Source organism: Paroedura picta, chromosome 1 (assembly GCF_049243985.1).
Source record: "Paroedura picta isolate Pp20150507F chromosome 1, Ppicta_v3.0, whole genome shotgun sequence".
NCBI lineage: Eukaryota > Metazoa > Chordata > Lepidosauria > Squamata > Gekkonidae > Paroedura > Paroedura picta.
The window spans coordinates 103,852,645-103,879,457 of NC_135369.1; the positions used below are offsets into that span (position 1 = coordinate 103,852,645).

The 26,813-nt window shown below is 44.1% G+C and overlaps 1 protein-coding gene across 3 annotated transcripts in view; it reads right to left on the bottom strand.

Moving 5' to 3' along the window:
- PHACTR2 (phosphatase and actin regulator 2) overlaps positions 1-26,813 on the bottom strand; it is a 139,577-nt gene that overhangs the window by 83,470 nt on the left and 29,294 nt on the right. The window contains exon 1 of one of the 3 annotated variants that reach the window (XM_077350990.1): positions 13,918-14,036. The exons of the other annotated variants lie outside the window; for them this stretch is intronic. Coding sequence (XP_077207105.1) covers positions 13,918-13,930 — 13 coding nt within the window. The 5' untranslated portion in view covers positions 13,931-14,036. Of the gene's footprint in view, positions 1-13,917; positions 14,037-26,813 lie in introns of those variants that run through there. 3 annotated transcript variants of the gene reach the window in all.

Sequence of the window (26,813 nt, forward strand, 5' to 3'; positions counted from 1 at the left end):
TCGTCATTGGCATGCCAGCGGCCGCACCTGCACCTGCCTCTTCCCTTCCTTCTTGCTGTGGGCTGGGGGAGGACAGCGCGGCTGCCGGCGGCCCAGTACCGTGGCCTTCGCGGCCCGGTACCAGGCCGTGGACCGGGAGTTCATGACCCCCGACCTAGTTCACTCCCCTGTTCTAAGGTAAGATCCTTTAACCACCAAGCCATATCTGCTATATACACTAAGGCAGTGGTCCCCAGTCCTTTTATCATCGGGGACCGGTCAACGCTTGACAATTTTACTGAGGCCCGGGGAGGGGGTAGTCTTTTGCTAAGGGACGTCACTGCCGCCTGAGCCCCTGCTCCACTTGCTTTCCTGCCGGCACCCCTGACTTCCCGCCGCTGGGGAGCCCCATCGAGGGGGAGCCCCAGCCATGGCAGCTGCTGAAGAGCAACAAGGGTAAGCCAGCAGCAGAGTGACAGGGCAGCCCCCGAGGCAGCAGCCGGGGAGGAGGATGAGGAGGAGCCGCGGTCTGGTACCGACTGATCCATGGACCAGTAGTGGTCCCTGGACCGGGGGTTGGGTACCACTGCACTAAGGTACATTACACTTGCTATATTGGCCCCCACCTGGTGGAACAAGCTCTCAGAAGAGCTGCAGGCCCTGCAGGAAGTTTTGACATTTCGCTAGGCTTGTAAGATGGAGCTCTTCCACCTAGTTTATGAATGAGGCCAGTTCAGGGCATAGATCTTGTGCGCCCCCCCCCCACCCAAGGAAGATATCTGCTATCAATTCTGGGCACCCCTCGTTGCGGCCAGTTTTTACATTACAGTCCCACTCAGGTAGGTGTGCCGCTATACGATGGGGTTATTTTTTACCACCATGTTGCTATGTTTCTCATATTGTGGTGTGTTTTAATGGGGTTTTATAGGGGCTTTTTGGATTGGAACCTGTTTTGTAGCCTATCACGAGCCGGTAGTAGCAGGCAATAAGTCAAGAAAGAAAGAAAGAAAGAAAGAAAGAAAGAAAGAAAGAAAGAAAGAAAGAAAGAAAGAAAGAAAGAAAGAAAGAAAGAAAGAAAGAAAGAAAGAAAGAAAGAAAGAAAGAAAGAAAGAAAGAAAGAACGAACACGGTGCCCCACCCAACAGGGGCCTGCAAAGTTTAAAGAACATTCCATTAATTTTAACATCCATATTTTACTTCTTTCCATTTGTATAAAATTTCAGTGACCCGTGTACCTGAGGAGGAAGCCAAGCAATCTGCATTATAAAGACATTTTAAGTAAATCGTTTTAAAATACATTCTGAGCATTAAGTGCATAATGCAGACAGTGTGCAATGCCTTCTGAACACAAACTCAGCTGTAGTACTTAATGTATTTAATGTTCTATAAAATATAGCCTTTCACTTCCCAAACCAAGCTTTTTCCATTGTGAAACGCCTCTTCTGTACTCAGTGTTTCTGGTTCCTTTCTATTTTATTGACCCTCTTCTACAAGATTAAGAACCACTGCTGTATTTATGTGTGTTTCTACTGCGCTGCAGGAGGAAGTGTTAATGATGAAGTCGCTGAATGCTATTTGTAATTTTATAAAAAACAATGTATTTGTAGAACTAAAATGGATAAAGCAGCTACAAGCTGCAGCAGCTTAGAAAAGCTACAAGCTGCAGCAGCTTATTTTGAGGGTACATGAAATGGAAGGAAACATTTAGTCAGTGCTTACTCTAGCATTGTCCTTTTGAGGCTAACAGGACAGTACCACTGTCAGTAGTTCATGGATTGTCTCCAAAATTCAAGCATTATTATATGAGTACCCTTCTTGACTATTGTTCTTCATTTTCTTTCTGACTGAAAATCAACATGGGGAAATATAGATATTTCTTACCCTTTATGATATAAGTATTATGCAGCACATCTTCACCTCAGATGGGTAGTTGAGAACAAGCAAGTGCAAGGCAGCTACAGAATTCTGCCTAATACAAGTGGTACAAAATGAACGGCATTTTAGTTCTACACATTTCTAAGTAAATCAGTATTGCTTAACAGTGGAATCCTGAAGTTCTACTGCACTGGCAGGAAGGGCTTCAAATGACTAATTAAGTTCCTGATGTCAGTGCAACATCACTACATTATAAGTATAGTGCTATATTGGTATAACCTGATGCCAATGCAATTCTGATGTAGAGGTCACATTGAGACATCAGCAGGAAAAGTGCAATATAGGCCTTTTATGCACGTGGTTTCCCTTGCTTTTGCCCTGCATTCCTCTCGAGTGTATTTTTCTCTTCTGCATCCCAACTCTCACTTCACAGGAGCCCTGGGCTTTCTTTTACCTTTCGCATGGGTTTTGCTCCCATCACAGCTCAGTTTGTTTTCCATTCACTGTATGTCTGTTGCTGTTTTTTAAAGTCCTGTTGCCATGTTTTTTCCCTTTCTCCAATTCAGTTGGATTCCCCCTCCCCCGCCCCTTTCTTGCTCCTGGGAGGCCTGTCCTCTACCACCCACATTGTGCAGTGTGGGAGGTCTTTCCTTACTGGAGAGATAAGAATAAATCTCCTTACTGGTCAGTTCTAAGCAGGGTGTGTTTACTGAAATGGTAGGTGGAGATTTTTCTATCTGTAGTCCCTTATGAGTCAATATTTCAGCATATCATTAAATCCTTTCCCTTCATCAATTTAAAAATTCAACTGACAACATCTGTGCATGGGGAGGAGCTTCCCCCCCACTCTCCCCCACTGCTCCACTGCTTGGTGCTTTGTGAAGTGGAGCCCAGCATGGCTAGATGGGTGGTGGTAGGAGACCATCCGGGAAGGAAGTTGCAGCCCAGCAAAGAAACAGAAAGCAGCCAGGTTTGGGACAGGACTCTGCATTGCATTTAAGGTTTAAGAACACACAGAGTTACCCCTGCTGACAAGAAGTGTATGTACGGGGGTGGGAGGAAACGGTTTTATTAATTTTTGATTTAAACTTTTACAGCTTGTCTGATCAATTTTTTGTTCTCAGTTCTCTGAGACCAGTATTAAAGTCATATTTCTAGACATTTCTGGGTTTGCAACAACAAAAAAGGGAACTGAATTTCTAAACTGATGATGGATGGAGAGACACAAGGATTTAATGGTCTGTAGAAATGGCAGCCTGAAAGTAACTAAAATTAGAAGAACTTTTACATACAATTTTAGAAAACACATCCTGCCCAGAAATCATAAGAACCGTTCAACCATGAGGCAGCGCTTCCCCCCCCCCAAAAAAAAACACACAGTATGTCTGTCTTTTCTCATTGTGGCACAGAACACACACTTTCCTAATCCCAAAAGAAAAATGGATTAAAAGTTGTGGTGTACGGGGACAGGATTTGATTTAATGGGATACCGATTTTACTTCTTCAATACACATAAGCTGCTAATGCAGAAAGGGCAATAGTTTGGACTGTAACATTTACTAACTCAGGATCCTGCACACTTCTAGTGTAACATCACAAAACCAAGAAAGTTGGTATAATTTAAATACTCCTACCAACTTCAGCATTCCCCCATAACTTACCCTACCTATGCAGCCCCTATTCAGCACATATTATATTTAATTCTGCAACAAATCACAGCTCACCAGTGACAACATATACATCCAAGACAGGTACCCATACTTTAGATGACAGGGTGCATGATACAGGGCTATATCTTTCCAACTTTATGCAATGCACACATTCAACTCTAGATTAAGCTTCCAGTAGATCCCAGGGAGGCTGTAGAAACTATTAACAGGTACCTAGAGGAAGTTTTAACTGGAGGAGTACTAACAAGATGAAACTTAATCCTGATTCAGTGGAGGTGCTACTGGTGTATATGGAGGGACCAAGGAACTGGGATCTCTTCTCCACATACACCAGTAGCACAGCTGGATCTGGGCATCCTGTTGGATAAACCATTGGCACCAGTGGCCAGGGGTGCTTTTCACCCGTTTGGGCTGGTAAACCAGCTCTGGCCATTCCTGGGTAGGACAGATGCTGCTGTGGTGTAATACATTAAAGGTAAAGGTAAAGGTATCCCCTGTGCAAGCACCGAGTCATGTCTGACCCTTGGGGTGACGCCCTCTAGCGTTTTCATGGCAGACTCAATACGGGGTGGTTTGCCAGTGCCTTCCCCAGTCATGACCGTTTACCCCCCAGCAAGCTGGGTACTCATTTTACCGACCTCGGGAGGATGGAAGGCTGAGTCAACCTTGAGCCGGCTGCTGGGATTGAACTCCCAGCCTTATGGGCAAAGCTTTCAGACGGCTGCCTTACCACTCTGCGCCACAAGAGGCTCTTGTAATACATTGGTAACATCTAAATTAGATCACAGCAATACACTCTGTGTGGGGCTGCTGTTGAAGGTTGTCCAGACACTACAATTGATATAAAATGCTACTGCCAGAACATCAACTGGAATGGGTCCCTACTTGCTTCCAGGCCCAATGCAAGGTGCTGCTGTTAACCTTTAAGGCCCATTACAGCTGGGGGCCAGCATACTTGAAGAACTGCCTACTACCATCTGAACCTTCCTGACCACTCCAGTCTTTTTCAGAGGCCCTGCTTTGAGTGTTCCTACCATCTAATGTTAGACAGGTAGTAACCCAAGAAAGGGCCTTCTTGGTCATAGTGCTGAAATTTTCCTTTCCAGGAAGCTTTGTCTGTCTCCCTCTATCTGCCAAAAAGTGAAGACTTTTTTGTTTTGTTTGACATTCGCTCACTAACTTTTAATAGCCTTCTTCCCTGTATGCGTGTTTTTATGTGCTTATATGTTTGAATTTCAAATCCTTCTTAATGTTTTAAATGTTTTACTGTCTCCTGCCTGGAAGACCTTGAATAGGGTGGAAAAGCAGCATAAAAGTGTTTTAAATAAATAAGTTGGCCACATCCCATAGCAAAACAGCTGGAGGTCAGTCTGACTATGGAAAATTCAGGGGGCTGAAACTGGTCAGTAGTTTCCAAAGAAAGACAATGACAGTCATAGATAACTTACTGACAGTGGCTAGCCCAATCAGCTTCCTGGGTCAGTTGTTTTCATCTGACCTTGAGAATCCTTTTAGAGACAGTCTAGTCCAGATTCCTCCTAGGTCAGAAGCACCTTTTCTGGGAAAATCTGAATCAGAATATTTTCTGTTTCAAATGTAAATACTGTTAGAGAGAGAGAAGGCAAATGTACCATGTACAAGTTTCAACTATGTACGAGCCCTGGGGCTTGTTCACATTTCATATCCCACATTGAACTGATCAAACATGATTTATTTGCAGCACAGCAGTTCTGACAACTATGGACAAGCAGTCTGGGGGCAGAAAACAGAAAAAATATCTGGGGGCAGAAAACTGGAACATGTAGCAGAAAAGTTTCCATCCTACATCAATGCCCGCACTACTAACCTGGATAGCCTAGGTCAACTTGATCAGATCTTGGAAGCTAAGCATGGTTGGCCCTGGAAGGGCGACTGCACAGGAAAACCAGGGTTGCTATGCAGAGAAGACAATGGCAAACTACTTGTGAAAGTCTCTTGCCTAGAAAATGCTCTTGAGTTAATATGTCAGCTGTGACTTGAAGCACTAATAACAATATAAATACTAATGCTAATACTAATGTTAATAGTAATACTAATAATGCTGGAAGGTAAGATGGCCCAGGGAAAAAGGTCTGAATCACAAGCCTAGGCCTAGGAATTATTGGTCATCTTCCAGAAAGTGTTGTTTCTGTGCACCCTCATTCCCCAGACTCACCTGGATGTGAGGAAAGAACCAACTGTTAGCTCAGTAATATATATGATATTAAAGAACAGTCTGAGCCAATAAGTGATCCAGCCCTGAACTAGGTACTCTGTGAGGACCTCTAAAGTAAAGGGAATTTTCCTGAATTTGGGTGAAAGGGTGACACAGAAATGTTCCAATTAAATAATTGAATTAGAAATTCCGGTGAAGGAAATTGAGAGAATAACTTCATTATTCCCCAACAGAAGAATGACAAATTATGTTATGACTAGTACCAAAACCCATTTTAAAAATGGGCCTTGAAAGGGGCGGCAGGCAGGAGGGCGTGAGAGGGTGGCTGCGGCTCCCTTTGACCCGCAAAGCAGGCTAAAGGAAATGGAAAGCCCCCCCCCACTGGTGGCGACAGGGCTTTGCGGCCCACAGGGACACTGCAAACTCCCCCTCCGGCTCCCTCCCAGCAGGAGTGTACCTGCAGGCCTCAAAGCCCTGACGCTGCCTCTCTCCTCGTGGGCGACAATGGAGGCCGCAGCCACAAGGCTTCTAGCAGGCAAGATGGGAGGGTGGGAGGGGGAGGGGAAGGGCCAATTAGGGTGGACGTGGACAGACAGGACCCCGGACAGTCTCCTCCCAGGAAGCTGTTTCTCAAATATATAAGGGAGTGATGGTTGCCTCTATATCCTTGCCCACTCCGAGGTAAATTTTCCCTCCAAAATGAACAGTTCTTCTGTCAGAGACTGAGCTGCCTTTGTAGCATAGTTTTCTTTGTTATAATAATAAAGCTCATTGTCCCATCCTGTCACTATTAGATCCTTTTGTCCTGGAACCTCGTTGGGAAGGTGCAGAGCCATCTTTTCTTTAAAAAGCCCTTTTTCAGAATGTCGCAGAGACATTTTTATCAACAAACAAACAAAAGATCTTATCGATCTGGAAACACATGTTCTGGCATGCTCAGTGAAACAGAAGTCCTCACAGACATGACAGGCACGAACCCCACCCCGAGTGCACCAGAAGAGGCAGGGAAGCAGCCACCACGGCAGTGACCAATGGTGGAGGCAGAGGCCATGGCACCAGTGAAGGAGGTGCTGGAGGAGTCTGAGGCAGCGGCATTTCCACCGGTGCAGGCTGAGACAGCAGTGCCTCTGCCAGGGCGCTGCTGCAGTCTTAGCCTGTGCTGGCAGATACGCCAATGCTTTAGCTTGCGCGGCTGCCTCTGACTGGTGGGGAGCAGGGGAAAGAGCAACAGGGATGAAATCAGGAACTAATGAGGGAAGACAGGAATTATTGGTCATCTATGATAAACTAATTCCTTTTTTCATAAACAAACTACAGCTACAAAAAAACACTGGGCATCTGAACCAGGTCCATATTTTTCTGAAAACATTCAAAGAAGCTGTCTAGCATCATGCAGTGAAACTGTAGAAATTAATTCAATTTCAGGCTATTCTGGATTATGTTGATTATGTTGATTCACTTATTTCGAGGTTCTAGTTCAGTTCCAGGAGTCATAATATCTTGGTTGTCCTGTTAGCCTGCTTATGCTAGTAGGTAGAAAGGGACAGTCTTGTTGGCTTTTCTGGATTTCTCGGTGGCTTTCAAAATAATCAACCATAATACCTTGTGGGATGCCATCCATTTGGGAGTCAAGGACACTACATTGCTATTTATCAATCAGTCAATCTGAAGAATCCTGATAATTAGCAGGGCTGGCTAACTTTTGTCACTCTCTACAAATGCTGAACTATTGAACTCCAGATTAATATTAGCATACTTCACTCACACAAAGGTTCATGCCTCTGGTGCTAAAACACTGTTTTAAAGCAGTAGATTTTAAATTTTAAATCTGTATTATATTTAATTACTTTGTATTCAATTTTTATTATAAGCTACCCTGAGCCTTTTTGTGGAATGATGGGGTAAAAGTCAAATAAATAAATGAATAAAAATGGTTCTTGACCACCTAGCAATTTACATGAGGACCTAGTGTTTACATAAGATTAGAACATGGATGGGAAAGAAATTAAAATGAAACACAAAATCCCTTTTATATTATAATATTTTCAAGATCCATGGCCAAAGTGCTTCTTGAGAGGATAACATCTTATAATACTCCAGGTTATCAACACAAACTCCATGAAAAGACAACAAACCTTGCTATAACTAATAATACTGCATGGTTTAATGAATATTTCATTATTCCGGGAAAGGCTTTTAGAAAGACACACAAACCTTTTTCATAAAACTGCTTCTTTTAACCACAGGAATAAGAATTTATACATGTCAATCTCTAGCAAGAATGCATACATAATCCACAAGGAAATTAATTCTTCACCATAAAAATGGAGTAAAACAATAATAAGAAATGTGTCCAGGTGATCATGTTAGAGTCATCCTGACTACCTGAAAATGATTGCCATACAATGATTCTGACTTTTGCTATATATTCCCTGTCATGTAAGGAGTTCATAGTCTGACGAAGAGTGCTTGCACTCGAAAGCTCACGCCCAGAATAAATCTTTGTTGGTCTTAAAGGTGCTACTGGACTCTGATTTTGTTGTGCTACTTGAGACCAACACAGCTACCCATTTGAATGACTGATTCAGATATGAATCCTGGGAGATTTGTTGGTGGCTCACTGTAGGTATTGAGACAGCTTGTCAAGAACATAAAGAGAGGATAGTGGGGAAAAATTCATATCAGAGTTTTTTTTAGTAAGGATCCATACGAAAGGAGAACTCTATCTGTGAGCACTAGTAGCAAAAAATGCTTAATAAATTGCCGAGATATACTGGAGGTTAAAGAGGAAATTCTCACTCCATGTACCAATTATCTTGGTAAGTGACTCACGATCTGCCAGGATGATGACTTTGATACAAGAGCCTGAATCACCAATGCTGACATACCCAAATTGCTATTTCTAACATTTTACACCCAGAGCCAGCAGCTGTGCACAGGACTTTTGTCTACGTCCATGTCAGAAATAGTACATGTTCAGAAAGCCTTAAAGAACTAATTTACAGTTTCATTAGAAAAACCTTGGGGAAAGGGATGGGGCCTTTATCTCTTATGATATTATTCAGACATGCACAGGGAAAGCAAGGGAAACCCCAGTGAATAATAGGCCATTAGAATCATAGAATCATAGAGTTGGAAGGGGCCATACAGGCCATCTAGTCCAACCCCCTGCTCAACGCAGGATTAGCCCTAAGCATCCTAAAACATCCAAGAAAAGTGTGTATCCAACCTTTGCTTGAAGACTGCCAGTGAGGGGGAGCTCACCACCTCCTTAGGCAGCCTATTCCACTGCTGAACTACTCTGACTGTGAAAAATTTTTTCCTGATATCTAGCCTATATCGTTGTACTTGAAGTTTAAACCCATTACTGCGTGTCCTCTCCTCTGCAGCCAATGGAAACAGCATCCTGCCCTCCTCCACGTGACAACCTTTCAAATACTTAAGGAGGGCTATCATGTCCCCTCTCAACCTCCTTTTCTCCAGGCTGAACATTCCCAAGTCCCTCAACCTATCTTCATAGGGCTTGGTCCCTTGGCCCCAGATCATCTTCATCGCTCTCCTCTGTACCCTTTCAATTTTATCGACGTCCTTCTTGAAGTGAGGCCTCCAGAACTGCACACAGTACTCCAGGTGTGGTCTGACCAGTGCCGTATGGGACTATGGGACTATGACATCTTGTGATTTTGATGTGATGCCTCTGTTGATACAGCCCAAAATGGCATTTGCCTTTTTTACCGCTGCATCACACTGCCTGCTCATGTTTAGTTTACAATCCACAAGTACCCCAAGGTCTCGTTCACACACAGTGTTACCTAGAAGCTTATCCCCCATCCAGTAGGCATGCTTTTCATTTTTCTGACCCAGATGCAGAACTTTACACTTATCTTTATTAAATTGCATCTTGTTCTCATTTGCCCATTTTTCCATTGTGTTCAGATCTCATTGAACTCTGTCTCTCTCTTCTGGAGTATTTGCCAGTCCTCCCAATTTGGTGTCATCTGCAAACTTGATGAGTAGTCCCTCCACCCCCTCATCTAGATCATTAATAAATATGTTAAAAAGTACCGGGCCGAGCACCGAGCCCTGAGGTACCCCGCTACTCACCTCTCTCCAGTCTGATGAAACACCATTGACAACAACTCTTTGAGTGCGGTTCTCTAACCAATTCCCTATCCACCTAACTATCTGAAAATCCCGATTGCATTAGCATGTTATATATTTTTCTGTGTCTTCTGACATCAGTTTCAGATTATGTGGTCCAGGAGTAATGCAATGCTTGAATGTGAAACTACATTTTACAGCGAGAGATGGAAGAATGCAATACAAAGGCTGATTTCGTATGGGCAGAAAAGGCCAGGAGGGCGCTCATGTGGAAGTGGGACTAATCCCTGCTTGCACATGATGTTGCTCCTGGGCCAAGCTCCTACCAGGCCTGGCACAAATTGGACCTTCATTTGCCCCGTGTGAAGGAAACATGGAAGAATCTGCATTCTCTTTTTCACTGTGGGGCCAACAGAACTTGTTCTGCAGCAGGCTCATGTTCAGGTCCTGCTGCAGGACAAGTTCTGTTGGCCCCAATACACATCCTGGACCTGGAAGGCACGCTCCTCCCTGTCCTAGGGAGGAGGACCGAAAATGCCCAGGGAAGACCAAAAATGCCGCACTCGGCTCCATAGTGCTTCGAGGCTACATGGGACATTTGTTTTCGAGGGAGGTTGGATTGCATAAGAACATTCTCATGCAATCCCACCTTCCTGAACCCCCCCCCCACACACACATACACTTACCCCCCCACCCCAATATGACAGAATCTTTCTGCTGTGGCTGCATCCATTAGGACTCAGAAATCCAGGGCAGACAGATATGCTGTTAGTTCTACAATTGCCTAGCTTCTACCTTCTTGGTTTTCTTTCACCATTTCTTGCTCTTCATTAAAACAGATGTAGCCAGTTTTTGATATCTGCTGCAATAAGCATCATACATGTGAATAGGATCCAAAATACTTCCTTTGGAGAAATAACTAAAACAAACCCTTGTTGAGTCACAAATTGTGGTACACTTGTGAAAGCACTGAATTAGGCTAGGAACACTTAAGTTCAAAATACAATTGATGTGAATGTCACAGGATGAACTTGGTCCAGTCATTCTTTCTCAGCCTAATTCACCCCACAGTTATCTTCTGAGGATAAAATGGAGATATCTATGTATGCTGCATCCTGGCTGCATGCCTGGCCTCTGGGGATGGCCAGCTGCATACTCCACTGCTGCCACAATGCTCTTCCTGGCTGCCAGTTCAGGGCGGGAAATCCCCTCTGCCCACACTCTGTAGCCGCCCCACCTCCCCCTAGCCTCCTGGATGCCAGGGGAAGGCAGAGAAAGCTTGCCTCACGCTCTACAGTGGCTGCCCCATTCTTCCTCACCTCCTGGCTGCCAGTGGATGTGTGCTCCCTGGCACCCACACAGCTACTCTTGCTACCTAGCTGTCCATATAACCTCCACAGTGCTCCCATCCCACTCTTCCTAGCTGCTGGGGTAGGGGATCCTCTTCACTTGCACTCTGTGGCTACCCCACTCTCCCTGGCCTCCTGACTGCCAGGGGAAGGGTGGGCTCTGGCCTCCAGCCCATTCTTAAAATGGGCCTTTCTACTTGTGCACTAATAAAGAAGATACTACAGAATCAATCTGTATGTGACAGTCAATCACTGCAAGTTAAAGACTAAATTTCTGTAAATTCACATATAGTTCTGAAAGGTAGGAAATTATTTTCACCTGTGATATTGCTTTTCCATAAGGTGGGTGAGGATGGGTTTTCTATACTGTGTTTTAGTGCTGTATTTCATTATGGTATTGTAATTTATTGTATATGTGGTTTTATTGCTGTAAATAGCCCCAAACCCATAGAGGCGTGGATTAGAAATTAAATGATGATGATGTGGCATTTTAGTTGTGCAACATCAACAGAAAGATCTCCCTCTATAGACTTTTGTGGTATTTAAAGAATATTTGGGTAGAGTTTTCCATCTAGCCACATACTTCTTCAATTAATTGTATTTATTTTGTTTGTCATTCCCCAATTTATCCACACACAGAGAGCTGATATTTCATGGGAGTTATGATGTGTGGTAATGCCTACCTGGACATGACCAAGCAGCTAGTCAATGATAGATCCATTCAGTAATACAGGAACACATTTCTTACCAGCTTTACCTAATTTCATATCTGCACCTCAAGTGCCTTCTTACTTGATCTGCTGTAAATTAGACATAATAGCTACAATGTAGTTCAAGATATGCTAAACTGATGTGAATTAGCCAACACCAAAATCAACCCAGGGCTGTGATTGATTCCTGGTTCATCATTCTGCTATGTCTCTTCACAACCTAAGGCATAATCAGAAATCTGGAATAAGTACCTTCTGCAGTTTTTACATTTTTTCCTCTTATATTATTATATCTAGGTATACCATGTAACACTTCAGTACCAGTTAAATACAGCACTTTATATAGAAATATAATTTTTGAAACAGAAAGTAATGATGTGTTTTAACCAAACACTGGTTATTCAGGACATATAAGTTTCCTCAGACAAAATATGCAAACAATACAGAAAAACGGTTTCTATGGTTTTCAAATATTAGCTTTCCTTCTGTCTCTAAAAAGCTTTGAGTCATATTTATTTTTATTCTCACAAAGAGCGGTAGAACTGGATTTAAGTGGTATCAGTGGCATGACTTCAACCCATTATAATGAGCTGTAATATATGATAGCGATCCCCAACCTGTGGGCCACGGACCACATGTGGTCCTTTGACTAATTGGAGGTGGGCCCCGAAGGATGCCTTCTCCCCCCCCGGCCCTTTACTTCATCCCCCCAGCCCTTTACAACCCACTTTGGGTGTCATTGTCTCCCATCACTCCCAGATGGGACAATCTTGTTGCAGAGAAACAAGCTCAGGGTTCCCATTGATTTGTCATTGTCATGAGTTAAAATTTCCATGAAAATAAAATGTTCCTTATGTTCATTGTTGTGGCGTGTCTATATCTTATTTTGAAGGGATGTTTAAACATTACCATAGCTATCAGAGAGCGTTAGAGCAGTGGTTGAGAGTAGAGGAGTAAACTACCCCCCCCCCACACCAGGCCTCAGTAAAAGGCGTTGAGTGGTTCCTGGTGAGTGGTCCCCGGCGTTGAGTGGTCCCCGGTGATAAAAAGGTTGGGGACCACTGATATATGACATGTAAAAATCAGACAACAATACATTTGCACTTGCATTGTTGTCTTGCCTACTCTGAGCTAAGTCTGATGCTGTAGAGAATTTTTGCCTAGTCACAGAATATCACTCATGTCTTTGTGTTACAATCCAGACTAGAGCACAAGGGGAAATGCTGCAGTTTAACCCTTTATAACTTAGTCATCTGGTTTGTTTCATTAGCATCATTTGTCCATTTTAAAATTTCTGCCACAGAAGATTAGAGGTTTCCTTGTTCTTGTTAACATAATGTAAACATGCCATTGTTGTGGTCTCCATTACAGTCTGTCTGAATGTCTGTTAGCATTGTAAAACATGAGTAGGAGAAATTATGATCAGTTATTATGTACAGATCAAACAAGAAACCAATATACATCTTTTTTTTAAAGATACGAAGGCATCTTGCAATAAATATTTTTGTTTTGCTCAAGAGCACACAGTGGGCATTAGATTGAATACAAATCACCTCACAAAATAAAGCAGACAAACAGCAATATGAGAAATGTGCTCATATAGGCTTAGCAAGTATTAATAAAAATTTAAATGCCAATAGTTTACTTCCCAGTCTTTTCAGTTCTCATTGCATAATCTTTATTCAAGACTTTAGATTTGTTACTTAGAAAAAAGTGCATAAAATTAAAAGGAAATTAACTACATTGGATTTGGAGTTGTACCTTTTAAAATGCATGCATGCACAAACATACACACCATTTTGATAAAGGCATCTTCAGGTTCTCCCTGCCAATCTAAAGTTTTTGATAACTACTTGTCAGACCCTCCCCATCTTTAATCTGAACTTTCATCCTCTTATCTTCATCTTTTTAAAATGAAGTCACCCTGAAAAGTGAATTTACTGAAGACAATACTGAAACAAGAGATGCACCAAATCCCCGATGAACACACAAATGAATCTTTTGCAGTCAAGATCTAAGGTCTGATTTCATTAACTTACTGTTGTTATCCATTGCCTCTTTCTTCTCACAGAACTAGGGAAAACCTCCCCATGAAGTGCCGCTCTTTCCTTCAGCTCCTTGCTCTCTCTGACTGCCAGACCTTGCTGGCAGTTTGTGTCTGTGCTGACTGCTGCTGACATCGCCAGGGAAATTTATATCTCTTAAGGATGACAAACGGCCATTAGCTCCATTATCAGCAGATGATGCAAGCCTATCAAAGAGATAGTTGGATCCCCCAAGTTACTCATTTTGGAAAGGGGAGTGGAGGGAAGAGGGAAGAGAACAGCATAACCACACAGGCACTCATTGCCCAAATGCTGTGCTAATGAAAGAGTTGTCAGTCGAACAGAACTTTCCCTCTATTCAGTGAGAGAAAGGGACTTCAGTTTTCAAGAGAGGGAAATAAAAAGTCAGGGAGAAATGCAAACATTTTTTTCTTTTTTTGCATGTGTGTGGCTGCATCCTAGGTGCATGACAATGCAGAAGTAAGTCAGTGAGACTCCTAATGAAGTATGCTTAGGTCTACAGCCTTTAGATTTTAAAATATACAAAATACTAGCAGATAAACCCACTGTATGCCAAATACAACAGGCTCTAGTGGCAGGCCGCCTCAGCAGCGGCAGCAGCGCAAACAGCATGCAGATGGTCTCGGGACGTGGGGAGGGGGAAAGGAAGCAGCCATTCTTCGTTCTGTGTCCTGCCCTCTTCAGAGCCCCGTGTGGTGGCACGGAGGCAGCTGCAGGGCATTGGAAGTGGGTGGAGGCAGTGACCATGCCCCTCCCCCATTTTTCTGTTTTTTTGGTGTGCTTTTTTTCCTTTTTGTTTTTTGCATTCCCACGGCTTGCTGCGCACAGCAGCTGGATGGGCAGCTGCAAGGAGGACAAAGTGGCCATGGACCGGCCAGCCAATGTGAAGCAGGCTGGCCCCCACGTTCCTGGGAGACTTCCGCGGCAATGGCAGGCAGCACAATGCAGCCCCCGCCAAACCCCGGATTCACTGAGCCAGGCAGCACATGGGACACAGCCCAAGGATGACGCCGCCGCTTGCAGGAGCAGAGCTCTGAGGAGCAGTTGGCGGCCAGGACACCAACCGCCCGGCCAGCCAGGCACGCTCCTGGCAGCAGCCAAAGGGGTGCGCCACACCACCCGCAGCCCCTCCAGGACATCCCACCGGCGGAGTCTCCGTGGTGTTCTATGCTCCCCCTCCTTGTAACCTGTAAGACTGGCACAGAGTGCTGGGCAGGCTGGTGGTCAGCGGCGCCGGCATCTGTCATCCTGTGTTCGTGGTATGTGAGTGGAGTGGCGAGCAGCTGGTGAGGGAGGTCAGAAGCTGTAGGAGCCAGGCCAATCAGGGTGCAGCCAGCTCTGCCCTATTCCAACTCAGACACACCGGACATGTTCCACCTCCAGACCGGTTTCACAAATATTAAGAGGAACAATGGATAAGGATAAGCTTCAAGAACATCTTATAAGAAGCTTATGAATATTTATAAGATGGCAACAAAGGCCACAAACAGAGACTATTTTGTTGCCTCTGTTTTGTCCCCTAGCAGAATTATTCAAAACAATTTGGTCTCTGATGTCCCTGTTACTGGACCATCTGGAAGATTACAATTTGACATCAGCTGAGAGGCTTTTGAAAGCTTTTTTCAAAGAAAATCTTGCTGCTTTGCCATGATCTCTGTGTCGGTTTTGATGCAGTTAGGTACATGAAGGCCCCTTTACCATCTCAAGGTGTGATTTTGGATTACTTCAGTCCGCTCTCCTCAGCTGATGAGGAGAGGACTCTGGCAGCTACTCGACCTGTCACATGCCCACTTGACCTGTGTCCCTCATGGCTGGTGAAAACTAGCAGTGAGGAGAGCCGCATCTCTCTCTGGGAGATTATCAACTTGGCCCTAGTTTCAGAGACTTTCCCAAGAAGATTAAAAGAAGCCATAGTTAAGCCAGTTTTTGAAAAATTAAATCTGGGTACATGTCACCCAACTAACTACTGCCCAGTTTTGCATTTGCCATTTCTGGGTAAAGTGGTTGAGTGGATGCTGCAGAACAACTACAGAATTTCCTGGATGAAATATTGGCCCTTGAACCATTCCAGTCTGGCTTCCAGCCTGCCCATGGGGTAGAAATAGTTCTGGTCATCCTCATGGACAATCTCCAAAGACACGTGGATCTAGGTGGGAGCTGCAGTTTTTACTAGCAGTATTTGACGCCGTCTGCCATGGGCTACTTGCCCAGCGTCTAGCCAATATGGGGATAAAAGGTACAGCTCTCAAATGGCTGCAATCTTTTCTCTAGGGTTGGGGACAGAGGGAGAGAACCTCCCAGTGGCATGACCTGATATGCAGGGTCTTGCAGGGAGTTATTCGCTCCTCGATATTGTTTAACATCTGTATGTATCCCCTTGCCCAATTGTAACTGTTGATGGATGGTCGTCTATCCATACCCCCAAATTCACTGGCCAGTTGTCTGGAGACCATGGTGGACTGGCTCAAGCAGAGTTGGCTGAAGTTAAATCCATCTAAGACCAAGGTCCTCTGGTTGGACTGGTATGTCCCAGGTGAGCCAGTGCAAATCCTAGCTCCAAATAACAACTTAGGCCATTGTCGAGAGCCTGGGTGGGATCCTGCCCTCCTCTTTATCTATGGAGGCTCAGGCCACAAATGTTGCTCTCCAGGTGTTTTACCAGGCATGGCAATTAGCACCTTGCCTGCCAACATCTGACCTAGCCACTGTGATCCATGTAACATCATCTCCAAACTGGATTATTGCAACTTGATGTATGCAGGGCTGCTCTTGAAGCTGCTCTGGAAGCTTCAAATACAGCAGAATTTGGCTGCATGAGACCTTACCAGGGCCCAGTGCTCTCCCAGCAACACTGGCTCTAGATTGAGGACTGAACCAAGTTTAGGGTTTTGGTTCTCATCTTAAAAGCCCTAGCCGGACTGGGACCTTACTACCTTCAGGACCTCCTCCTCTACTATATCTCCCAAAGGACACTAAAATCCAGTGAGCAAAACTTGCTCAAGATCCCCAGCCCCAAAGAAATTAAACTGGCCTCAACTACAGCCAAGGGCCAGCCTAGTGGAATGCTTTTCCTGGTGATATCAGAGCCCAGCAGGACCTGGGACAGTTCCACAGTGCCTGCAGAATGGAGTTGTTCCACCAGGCCTATGGTGAAATAAGGCCTGAAATTCTAGCTTCCCTGCCCAAAGCATCAGTTGAATTATCTAAAATTATGTTCATGTTACCCCCTCTCACTAGAGAGAGGGCAGCAGTTTCTGGAATGATTTGATTTTAAACAACATCATTCATAATGTATACAAACAGAAAAATAGACACTACAGGAAACATCTTCACTCTATAATAAATATTAATAAACTCTCAGGCATAACGGGACAGATGATGTAAAGGCACAAATTAATTTCCCATATCATACCATACACTTGACCAAGGAATCTGTCAGAGTCTTACAGTGATATTCTTAACTCAAGGTATGGTGGGAGGGAATATTTGAGCACAAAATATTTTAAAACTGGTGCACACTGCTGAGTTGGGCTGTCAGTCTCTGGCCATATGCAGAATGTATAACATGGGACTTGAAGGTTTTCCCTCAAAATGAATACCACTATATTCAACAATAAGGTCACATCTGTTCTTAGAAAGAGATGCAAAGTCCTCTGATTAACACTCAGGAAGGCCATGAATCCAGAGAAAATATTCTTTCTTTGGGAACAAAACCATGAACTTCTCAGGTTGCAGGCTGACAGGAGATGAGTTCCATTTATGGAAACAAATAGGCTTGACATAGACAACCATTTGTCCACCTGCCAGGAAGAAGCAAGACAGATGGCTATTTGGATATCCTGAGCTGGCTCATAAAGGTTTTGGGATGTGCATCTTAATTTGATTGGGGGGGGGAAACATACAGGATGATCTGCTTCCAGTTTCATGATGAGTTAAAATTAAATATTTCCAGCAGGAACAGGAAAAGTTATCACTTTGGCATACAAGCCAGAATTCAGTGAACAAGGTTGCATGGACTGAAATCTGTCCTGAGCAGCCTCTATTTTAAAGGTTCAAGCAGTCTTGTATCCATTCCAGGCAAAGGAATGCCAAGGCAACACCAGTGACTACAATTTAATTATTCTCATAAGTTTTCATTCCTTTTCTTAGTTCTGTATCACCCTATAGAGCATCATTCAATAAAGTTTTCCAGATCCTCATGCTCCAGTTATTTAAATATATTTTCAGTTAAAGACCTCAAAGCGTGCTCAAAGATCTCTCCCAGAATGCCTGTCTGCTTATCCACACAACAGACCAGAAACTCCTGACCAGGCTACAGACAGTCAGCTGCCAGGGAGGAGAGGTGTGTGTAAAACCTCAAGGTTCAGGTAGAATACGGAAGGGCAAACCTTAGGTGATGGTGGCTGTAGCCCTCAGAACATTTAAAAAACCTTCAGAGGCAGCTCACATGACAAAAAAGGGCAGGCAGGCAGGCAGGCATAGCACTTCAGAGATGGTTCTTGGCTGTCTTGCCATCAACTTTTAATATGCAGTCCATATAAAGAAACACCAATGAGCCTCTTGTGGCGCAGAGTGGTAAGGCAGCGATATGCTGTCTGAAGCTGTCTGCCCATGAGGTTGGGAGTTCAATCCCAGCAGCCGGCTCAAGGTTGACTCAGCCTTCCATCCTTCCGAGGTCGGTAAAATGAGTACCCAGCTTGCTGGGGGGTAAACGGTAATGACTGGGGAAGGCACTGGCAAACCACCCCGTATTGAGTCTGCCATGAAAACGCTAGAGGGCGTCACCCCAAGGGTCAGACATGACTCGGTGCTTGCACAGGGGATACCTTTACCTTTACCTTTATAAAGAAACACCATTGGTTTCTCGTAGAAATACACCCAAAGCAAACGAAACCAATAGGCAAAAAGTTGTATCTCCTTAAGATTTATTAAATGGAGTCCTAAATAATTTTGCAACCAGAATGGGACTACATTATAGACTACAATTGCAACCATTGAAGAAGTAATAGAAAGTGAGATTGAATACTTGGGACCCCGTTCTGGTTGAAAAACCTCTTGAGTTGAAGAAAGGCTCTTTGGAGGATGGCTGGATCTACCCCAACAATTACCAGTATGCTACCACATTCCCCAATGGTGGTCACCATGGCATCCATCAGTACTTCCCTTAGTACCTGACAAGCTTTTCATAAAGTGAGTGGCGCCACTGTAAGGCAGGGCTTGCGATTGGCTGCTCTCATTCAAATGTAAGTTTTTTCACTGGAGGACCAGGATGACTAATAAGCACATGGACTTTCCTTTGTCAGTGTGTGGTTCCATTGTACCTTCAGGCTTTTCTTCTTCCTAGGAGGTAGGAAGAAACAGGTATTCCATTTTACTCTGCTTTCTGTGGCAGCCAGATCAAAAAGGCTGGCATATTGACTTTGCAGTGTTTGAAAATGCCACAGGTAATGAGCAACTTTCACTTCTTTTCACATTTTAGTTTATTCCCCATTTTTAAATTTCATAAACACACCTGTACCTTTTGACTTTTGAGGGTACAGCAGCTGAACAGGGGGAGGGAAAATGGTGCAAGGTTTGTCAGTCTTTCCTTTCAAATCTAAACCTTACCAATCACACTGTATGAACTAAAACAGCTATCCTTTCAAAGGATTCCTGAATGATATAGGATGGTTTATTCAGCCCTTAGACTCTGCTGAAGTAAATTTTAAAAGAGGCAAGGATTTTTTTTAATGATATGGAGAAAACCTTATAGACCATAAACAGAAGGCACTCACAGATATCCTGCCTTCCCCCACAGCAGCCCCATTTGGTCTTAAAAAGAAATGCTGAAGGTTGTGATCCTGACTGACTATGTGCCATTGGACATAATGGGGTGAGTGCAGTGAGATGGCCAACATAACGCTAAATTGTCCTCACATCCCATCATTAGAGAAGCAATTAGGTGTTTTGGAAATACATTTCTGAATTTTGCAGAAGACTTATATGCATATTCTGTAGTTCTGGGACATGCTTTTCAGAAGTATTGGATCATTTACGTATTATATGTTAGCAGGGCAGATAAGTCATAGATATGCACATGCTATAATTTAGGTTAAAGGACGAAAAGGTTTATTTATGGGAGGACAACTTTGATAGTGCAGAGAGAGAGAGGATAGGGTCTGCTCTCTACATGGCTACCAAGGAGAGTGAGGGAGAAGCTTCCGAGGAGAAGGAGGAAATTACCCTGAGAGTAGCAATCCAGGGACAGACAAAAAGCACACTTAAAAGGGTAGAAAGGTCCTGAACTCTCTGACCTATCTAACAGTCTTCTTGCTGCCCCCTTCAGGGTCTTCTTCTCTTCTTAACTTTGTACACCAGACATTGCCTAAACCAACAATGTTGCAGAAGCCTTATATGCATATTCAGTAGTTCTGGGACATGCTCTTCAGAAGTATTGGATTTTTACATATTATACTGCCATGTTTTCACCTTGAGGATATTTAAACATCATCTCACACACCTAGGGTTGCCAGCTCCACATAATGAAATTCTTGGAGAGTTGGGGGTTCGAACATGGAGAGGACAAGGTTTGGGAGGGGAGGAACCTCAGCATGGTATAATGCCATAGGTTAGGATTACCCTATTTTGAAAAGCAAAAAAGATCTATTCCCTGACTGACTACATCAAAAAAGTGATCTGTCCAATAAATCTGACTTTAAATACTCCTATTTAAGCTGTGATATTTGCTATTAACTAGGGATATTTTTGACCTTCCATCCCAAAAAGATGAAATGTTCATCAGATTAAAAAAAAACAGAACCCCAAAGAGGACAGACATAAAGAAAAAGAGGGCATTTCCTCTAAAAAGACAGATTCCATGGATTCTAGTTTTCAAAGCATCCATTTTCTCCAGGGGAGCTGATCTGTCACCTGGAGATCAGTTGTACTTCCTGGAGATCTCCAAGCCCCATCTGGGGGTTAGCAACCCTATATACACCATTGCTTCAGTAACAGGTATAAAGAAATGTTGATGCATCCTGTTGTTGTTATTGGATGAATTTGAAGGAAATTAACGGATTAGTTCTCTGTCCCGTTATTAGATATGGGAAACATCTTTTCTCTTGAGAAAGAGTGGGGAGACACTTTCCCCTACAACTGTTAGAGTCTTTTTATTGCTTCTGAGGGAATGAAGACCAGATATCTCCCTCTTCTGGAAAAGTGAGCAGGCATGTATGTGTGTTTTAAAGAGGTACTAATTAATTCATTTTATTGCCATTATTAAATCAAGTTGCAATGGTTATGTGTCAAACATAACAAATCTAATTCCTCACTGCTTAGGAGGCCCTGACTGCTTTTCTTGTCTTGTTTGGCAGCTGGGCACTAGTGTGTATCCACTAATAAAATAGGGTGTCCAGAAGGGAAGAATGATGTGTCTAGAAGCACCATACATCTTCAACAATATGTGAGTATGCCAAGAAATGATTAAACAGGGATTGGGATCTCTTTCAGACTGTCTCCAGCATTTCCACAGAATGCCAGAAATTGATTTAAAGCTGTTCCTATTCAGTTTTATCCAAAGGTAAATCCTCCCAACAAATAGGACATTTCCAAATTTCTGGACACAGGATTGCAGCTTAGTCATTTACAGCCTGACCTCATTCCACTTAAATCTTTGCAAAGCCAACCTTTATGATTGCTCATAGCAGCTGGTTCAGAGGCTGGATACAAAGATAATGGATTGGATCCATCCACCTTTTCCACTCAATTTTGCTCTTCGTTACTACTGCCACCATCCTTATGGTTTTCACATAGGCAAGTTTCATGATACCCCATAGTGATGATAGTGGATCCCTCCTTCCCATTTCACCTGCAGAAAGCTAATCTGTACACCGCCCGTGGCGCCGCGGGCGCCACGGACTAAATAAAACAGTAAGGGGTTCTGGGGCGGGATGTGTCCGGGATGAGGAAGGGTCCGGATTGGACCCTTCCTCATGACAGACAACCGGAGGGACCAAACGGCAGGCGCGAAGCGCCTGCCGATTGGTCCCTCCGATTCCCAGCCCCAGCAACTGCGAGCCGCGCTCAGCGCGGCTCGCAGTTGCTCCCGGCCTGACGCGGTGAGAGGCGCGAAGCGTCTCTCACCGCGTCAGGCCGGCCCCAAGGAAGCCCCCGCCGCAAACACAACACAAGACTCCAGCCGCCGAGAAGCTGCAGAAAAAAAAAAAACACCCCCGGAGGAGCCTTTCGCCGCTAGCGCGACGAGAGGCAGCAGAAAAAAAAACCCCTGTAGGAGCTCCAAGCCGCCGCGCCGACGAGAGGCAGCAGAAAAAAAAACCCCTGTAGGAGCTCCAAGCCGCCGCGCCGACGAGAGGCAGCAGAAAAAAAAACCCCTGTAGGAGCTCCAAGCCGCCGCGCCGACGAGAGGCAGCAGAAAAAAAAAAAACACCCCCGGAGGAGCCTTTCGCTAGGCAGCAGAAAAAAAAACCCCTGTAGGAGCTCCAAGCCGCCGCGCCGACGAGAGCTAGCAGAAAAAAAAAACCCTGCAGGAGCCTTTCACAGCTCCAAGCAGCAGAAAACAAACCCCGGAAGGAGCCTTTCACAGCTCCAAGCAGCAGAAAAAAAAACCCTGTAGGAGCCTTTCGCAGATCCAAGCAGCAGAAAACAAAACCCTGAAGGAGCCTTTCCCAGCTCCAAGCAGCAGGAAAAAAAACCCCTGTAGGAGCTCCAAGCCGGCACGCCCACGAGAGCTAGCAGAAAAAAAAAACCCTGCAGGAGCCTTTCACAGATCCAAGCAGCAGAACAAAAAACCCTGTAGGAGCCTTTCGCAGATCCAAGCAGCAGAAAACAAAACCCTGAAGGAGCCTTTCCCAGCTCCAAGCAGCAGCTCCCTGTAGGAGCTCCAAGCCGGCACGCCCACGAGAGCTAGCAGAAAAAAAAAACCCTGCAGGAGCCTTTCACAGATCCAAGCAGCAGAAAAAAAACCCCGGAAGGAGCCTTTCGCAGATCCAAGCAGCAGAAAACAAAACCCTGTAGGAGCCTTTCCCAGCTCCAAGCAGCAGAAAACAAAAAAACCCTGTCGGAGCCTTTCACAGCTCCACGCAGCAGAAAAAAAAACACCTCCTGGTGTCCCCTGGGTCCTAGCGCCCATTGCATTCCTGGTTGCAATGGGCTTTCTTGCTAGTACAATATAAAAGCTTCAAAATGTTATATAATATTTCTTAAGCACAGTGGTCACAACTGACTGCTAAGATTAAACCTTCAAGAGTGGGGATCAGTACACACACAAAGTCTGACTGTATAGTTTGCCTACATCATAATTAATCTAGAAGAAGGAGTTCTTTATACCCCACTTTTAACCTTAACGAGACAGAAAGTGGTTTACAATCTCCTTCCCTTCCTCTCCTCAAGCACGCACGTAGTAAGGTTGGTGGGTCTGAGAGAGTTCTGAAAGACTGGTGACTGGCTCAAGATCACATGGCTTCATGTTGAAGAATGGAGAATCAACTCTGGTTCTCCTGATTAGAGTCCACTGCTCTTAATGACTACACCACACTGGCTCAATAGAAAAGGGAGATGACTGCCATTTTCCTTCTGAAGTAAAACAGTCCCCAAGTATAAAACAAAAACTTTACTTTTAAAATGTAGCTTTAATAATAGTATATTCTATCATAAATCAAATGCTATCAAGAAGAAGAAAAAGAAGAGTTGGGTCTTATATGCCGCTTTTCCCTACCCGAAGGAGGCTCAAAGGAGCTTACATTCACCTTCCCATTCCTCTCCCCACAACAGACACCCTGTGAGGTGGGTGAGGCTGAGAGAGCCCTGATATCACTGCTCGGTCAGAACAGTTTTATCAGTGCTGTGGCGAGCCCAAGGTCACCCAGCTGGTTGCATGTGGGGGAGCGCAGAATCGAACCTGGCATGCCAGATTAGAAGTCCGCACTCCAAACCACTACACCAAACTGGAAGGTATTTGCTCTGCAAGTATCAATTGTTAGGTCATCCCTGGCTCCATGGAAGTATGTCTGGCCTCAACCAAGGCCAGGATGTTTTTGGTCCTGGTTCGCACTTGGTGGAATGAACTCTTAGAGGACATCTGGGCCATGATGGAGCTGTCCCAGTTCTGCAGAGCCTGCAAGACAAAGCTCTTCTGCCAAGCTTTTGGTTGGGGCCAGTGATCCTATAACATCGAATGCCCCCCGCCAGATAAACACCCCCACAGAAACATTCTAACCTGGAAAAGATCTACTGAGAGAGCATGTGAGGAACACTGATGACAACTGAGGCTGCTGTTCAATACAGGTGCTGGTTTAATGTTTTAATATGTTATCAATTTTAATCTGAAATTGTACTGTTTTTATGATGTACACTGCCCTGAGCCATCTTGTCGGGAGTGTGATTGAAATAATAAATGAATAACTGATCAATCGATTGATAGGCTGCCTCCCACATCTTACTTCTGCACCCACTTCTCTGAAGGGACATGTTACCACTTCCGAGATTCCTCAAAGCCTGAAAAACATTTGAGTCAAAAGATTGAAAAAGACTGTTCTATTTAATGAGATTTTTAAATGTAAAATACATTGCTTGGGGGGGGGGGAAGCATATCTAAAAACCTACCATTCTTATTTTTGTTACTAGTTCTCTCCACCATCACCATTTCCCCACCAAATGTTCTAATGAGAAATCAAACTGGCAAAAATGGTTCCACTGACATTATTCTAATGGTTAATATTTTATTCATTCAGAATTTCACTGTGTTCCAAAAATTGGGAGATCCCGGATACCAGAGTGAAAACAGCTTGCAGAGAAAAGCTTCTGGAAAACTAGAAGGCACAGAAATTTGCAGCTTAACATTATAATTAGTGTTGCTGTGGGCTGCATGTTATTAAAACACACACAATACAGTAGGGCCAGGTGAGGCCACAAAAGGGAAAAGAAACCTCATTTGCTGCAGCACAAAGCATCAACAATGCAATAGTTGGCAGTGATGCCTGAGTCAGCCCCATATGCCATTGTTTTTCTGTAACACTAGGGGGTAACATGCTGTTAGGCAGTGGCATGTGAATACTTCTGCCTTGGCAAAGTGTTCTGAAATTGTGATTAACTCAACAGCAAGCTCCAATACAGGTACTATTATTACTTGAAACCCTTAGCAGTGATGCAAAATATAGAACCACCATACATTCATGGAGATGTTGGAGGCATTTCTCAGCTCCCTAAACGATGCAAAACATCAAGTTTATTATGTGTTTTCTTTCACCAGGTTACCCACTGCAGGGTGTCGCAGGAGGCCGCCTGTTTCTGTGACAGAGCACAAGTCATTGCTGTTCGGGATGATGTGTTCCGGGGGTGGTAACCAGACTTAAAAAGAATCCACTGTATTCCTTTTCTTTCCCCTTCACAATAGCACTTCAAGCGCTTGTTTGGTATGCAGTTGAGGATGCTGTAATTAGCCTTCAAACGTACAAGTTTAAATTAAGACACAAAATGAGGTGGGGGGGGGGGAGGGAAGTGATACGACTTCTTTAATTTACACCCAAGACTCTAACAATTTTCAGCAGGAACACATGGCTTTAAGTAGCAAAATTAGACATTCTGAGACAGAAGTACTGATGCTGTTATTATTTGAAGATTCATCCAATCCCATGGATGATATATAGGCAACAGCATAATTAAAAGCACTTAAAATACCCAGTCAAGGACCTTTGTTTTGCACAAAAAAAATGCAGGAAGAGTGACGCCTGCATGGGCGTGTGGGATTGTAGCAGTGTGTCCCACCCACACTGACCTTTGGGTATTTAGTAACTGTGAACATCTACATCTACATCTACAAACTGTATACACAATTAGGTACCGAATCACACAGTCAGCAACCCAGTATACCCAGTTCATACATGAGTACATGAGTACAGTTTTCAAAGAATTTTTGACAGATTCCCAGTAACATTTTAAAATTATGACTAAACTCTTTCACACTCTAGCCTGTCAATACTTCTTCCTTCACATTGAACCTTTTGGCACTACCGTTTACTGCCAATGAATTTGAGTTGTTGCTCCTTAATTTGAATCTTGTGCCTGTACTCTGCATTTGTTTTTTTTTATCTGATTTTCTATTGGGAATCATAGAGTATATGTTCTGTAGCCTGTGATGGAACAAGCCCACTTTTGCTTTGCAAGCCCAGTTCTACCTTGCCCACCCCCTTTTCTAAATGGTGTCTAATCCAGGAGGGATGCAAAAAGCTTATTGCCGCCACCACCTAGTTATTGTACAAAGCTTCCTGCTGGGAGACCAGCGCCCATTCTGCACACATAGGATAATGCACTTTCAATGTGCTTTGGCAGCTGGATTTTCCTGTGCAGAACAGGAAAATCTACTTCTAAAGTGCACTGAAAGTGCATTATCTATTGTTCTGAGGTCCCACCTCTGTGTCTCCTACAGCCCAACGTGAGCACAATGGAGACAATTTACTGCAGGGTACCCACTCCCCATAGGAGCTGCTGCTTGCCAAACTCCCTCCCTTGACCCTGGTCTCCCCCTGGTTCTTGACTAGTGTTTCTGAGATAGGGGGGAGCTCAGTGTGGGTCAGAGAACCACTGCTAGTTTCAAATTTATAAAGGATTTATTAGAAGATCAGGGTTTATGTTCATATCTTTAGCAAAGCACAGAGTTAAACAAAACAATCAAAAGAATTTGGGTGAAATGCAATCCTGTTCCTCTGCTAAAACATATCCTATCTGATGTTAAATATAGAGTAGGCGCCTTGCTTAAGGGGTTGCACATTACTATTACATGTTCAATGCCCATCTGGCAGCCACATTGTTCAAGACGGCTGCTCACCTCTACTCAAATCAGAGGGGCCTTCTACTTCAATGGTCAGCAGGCACTT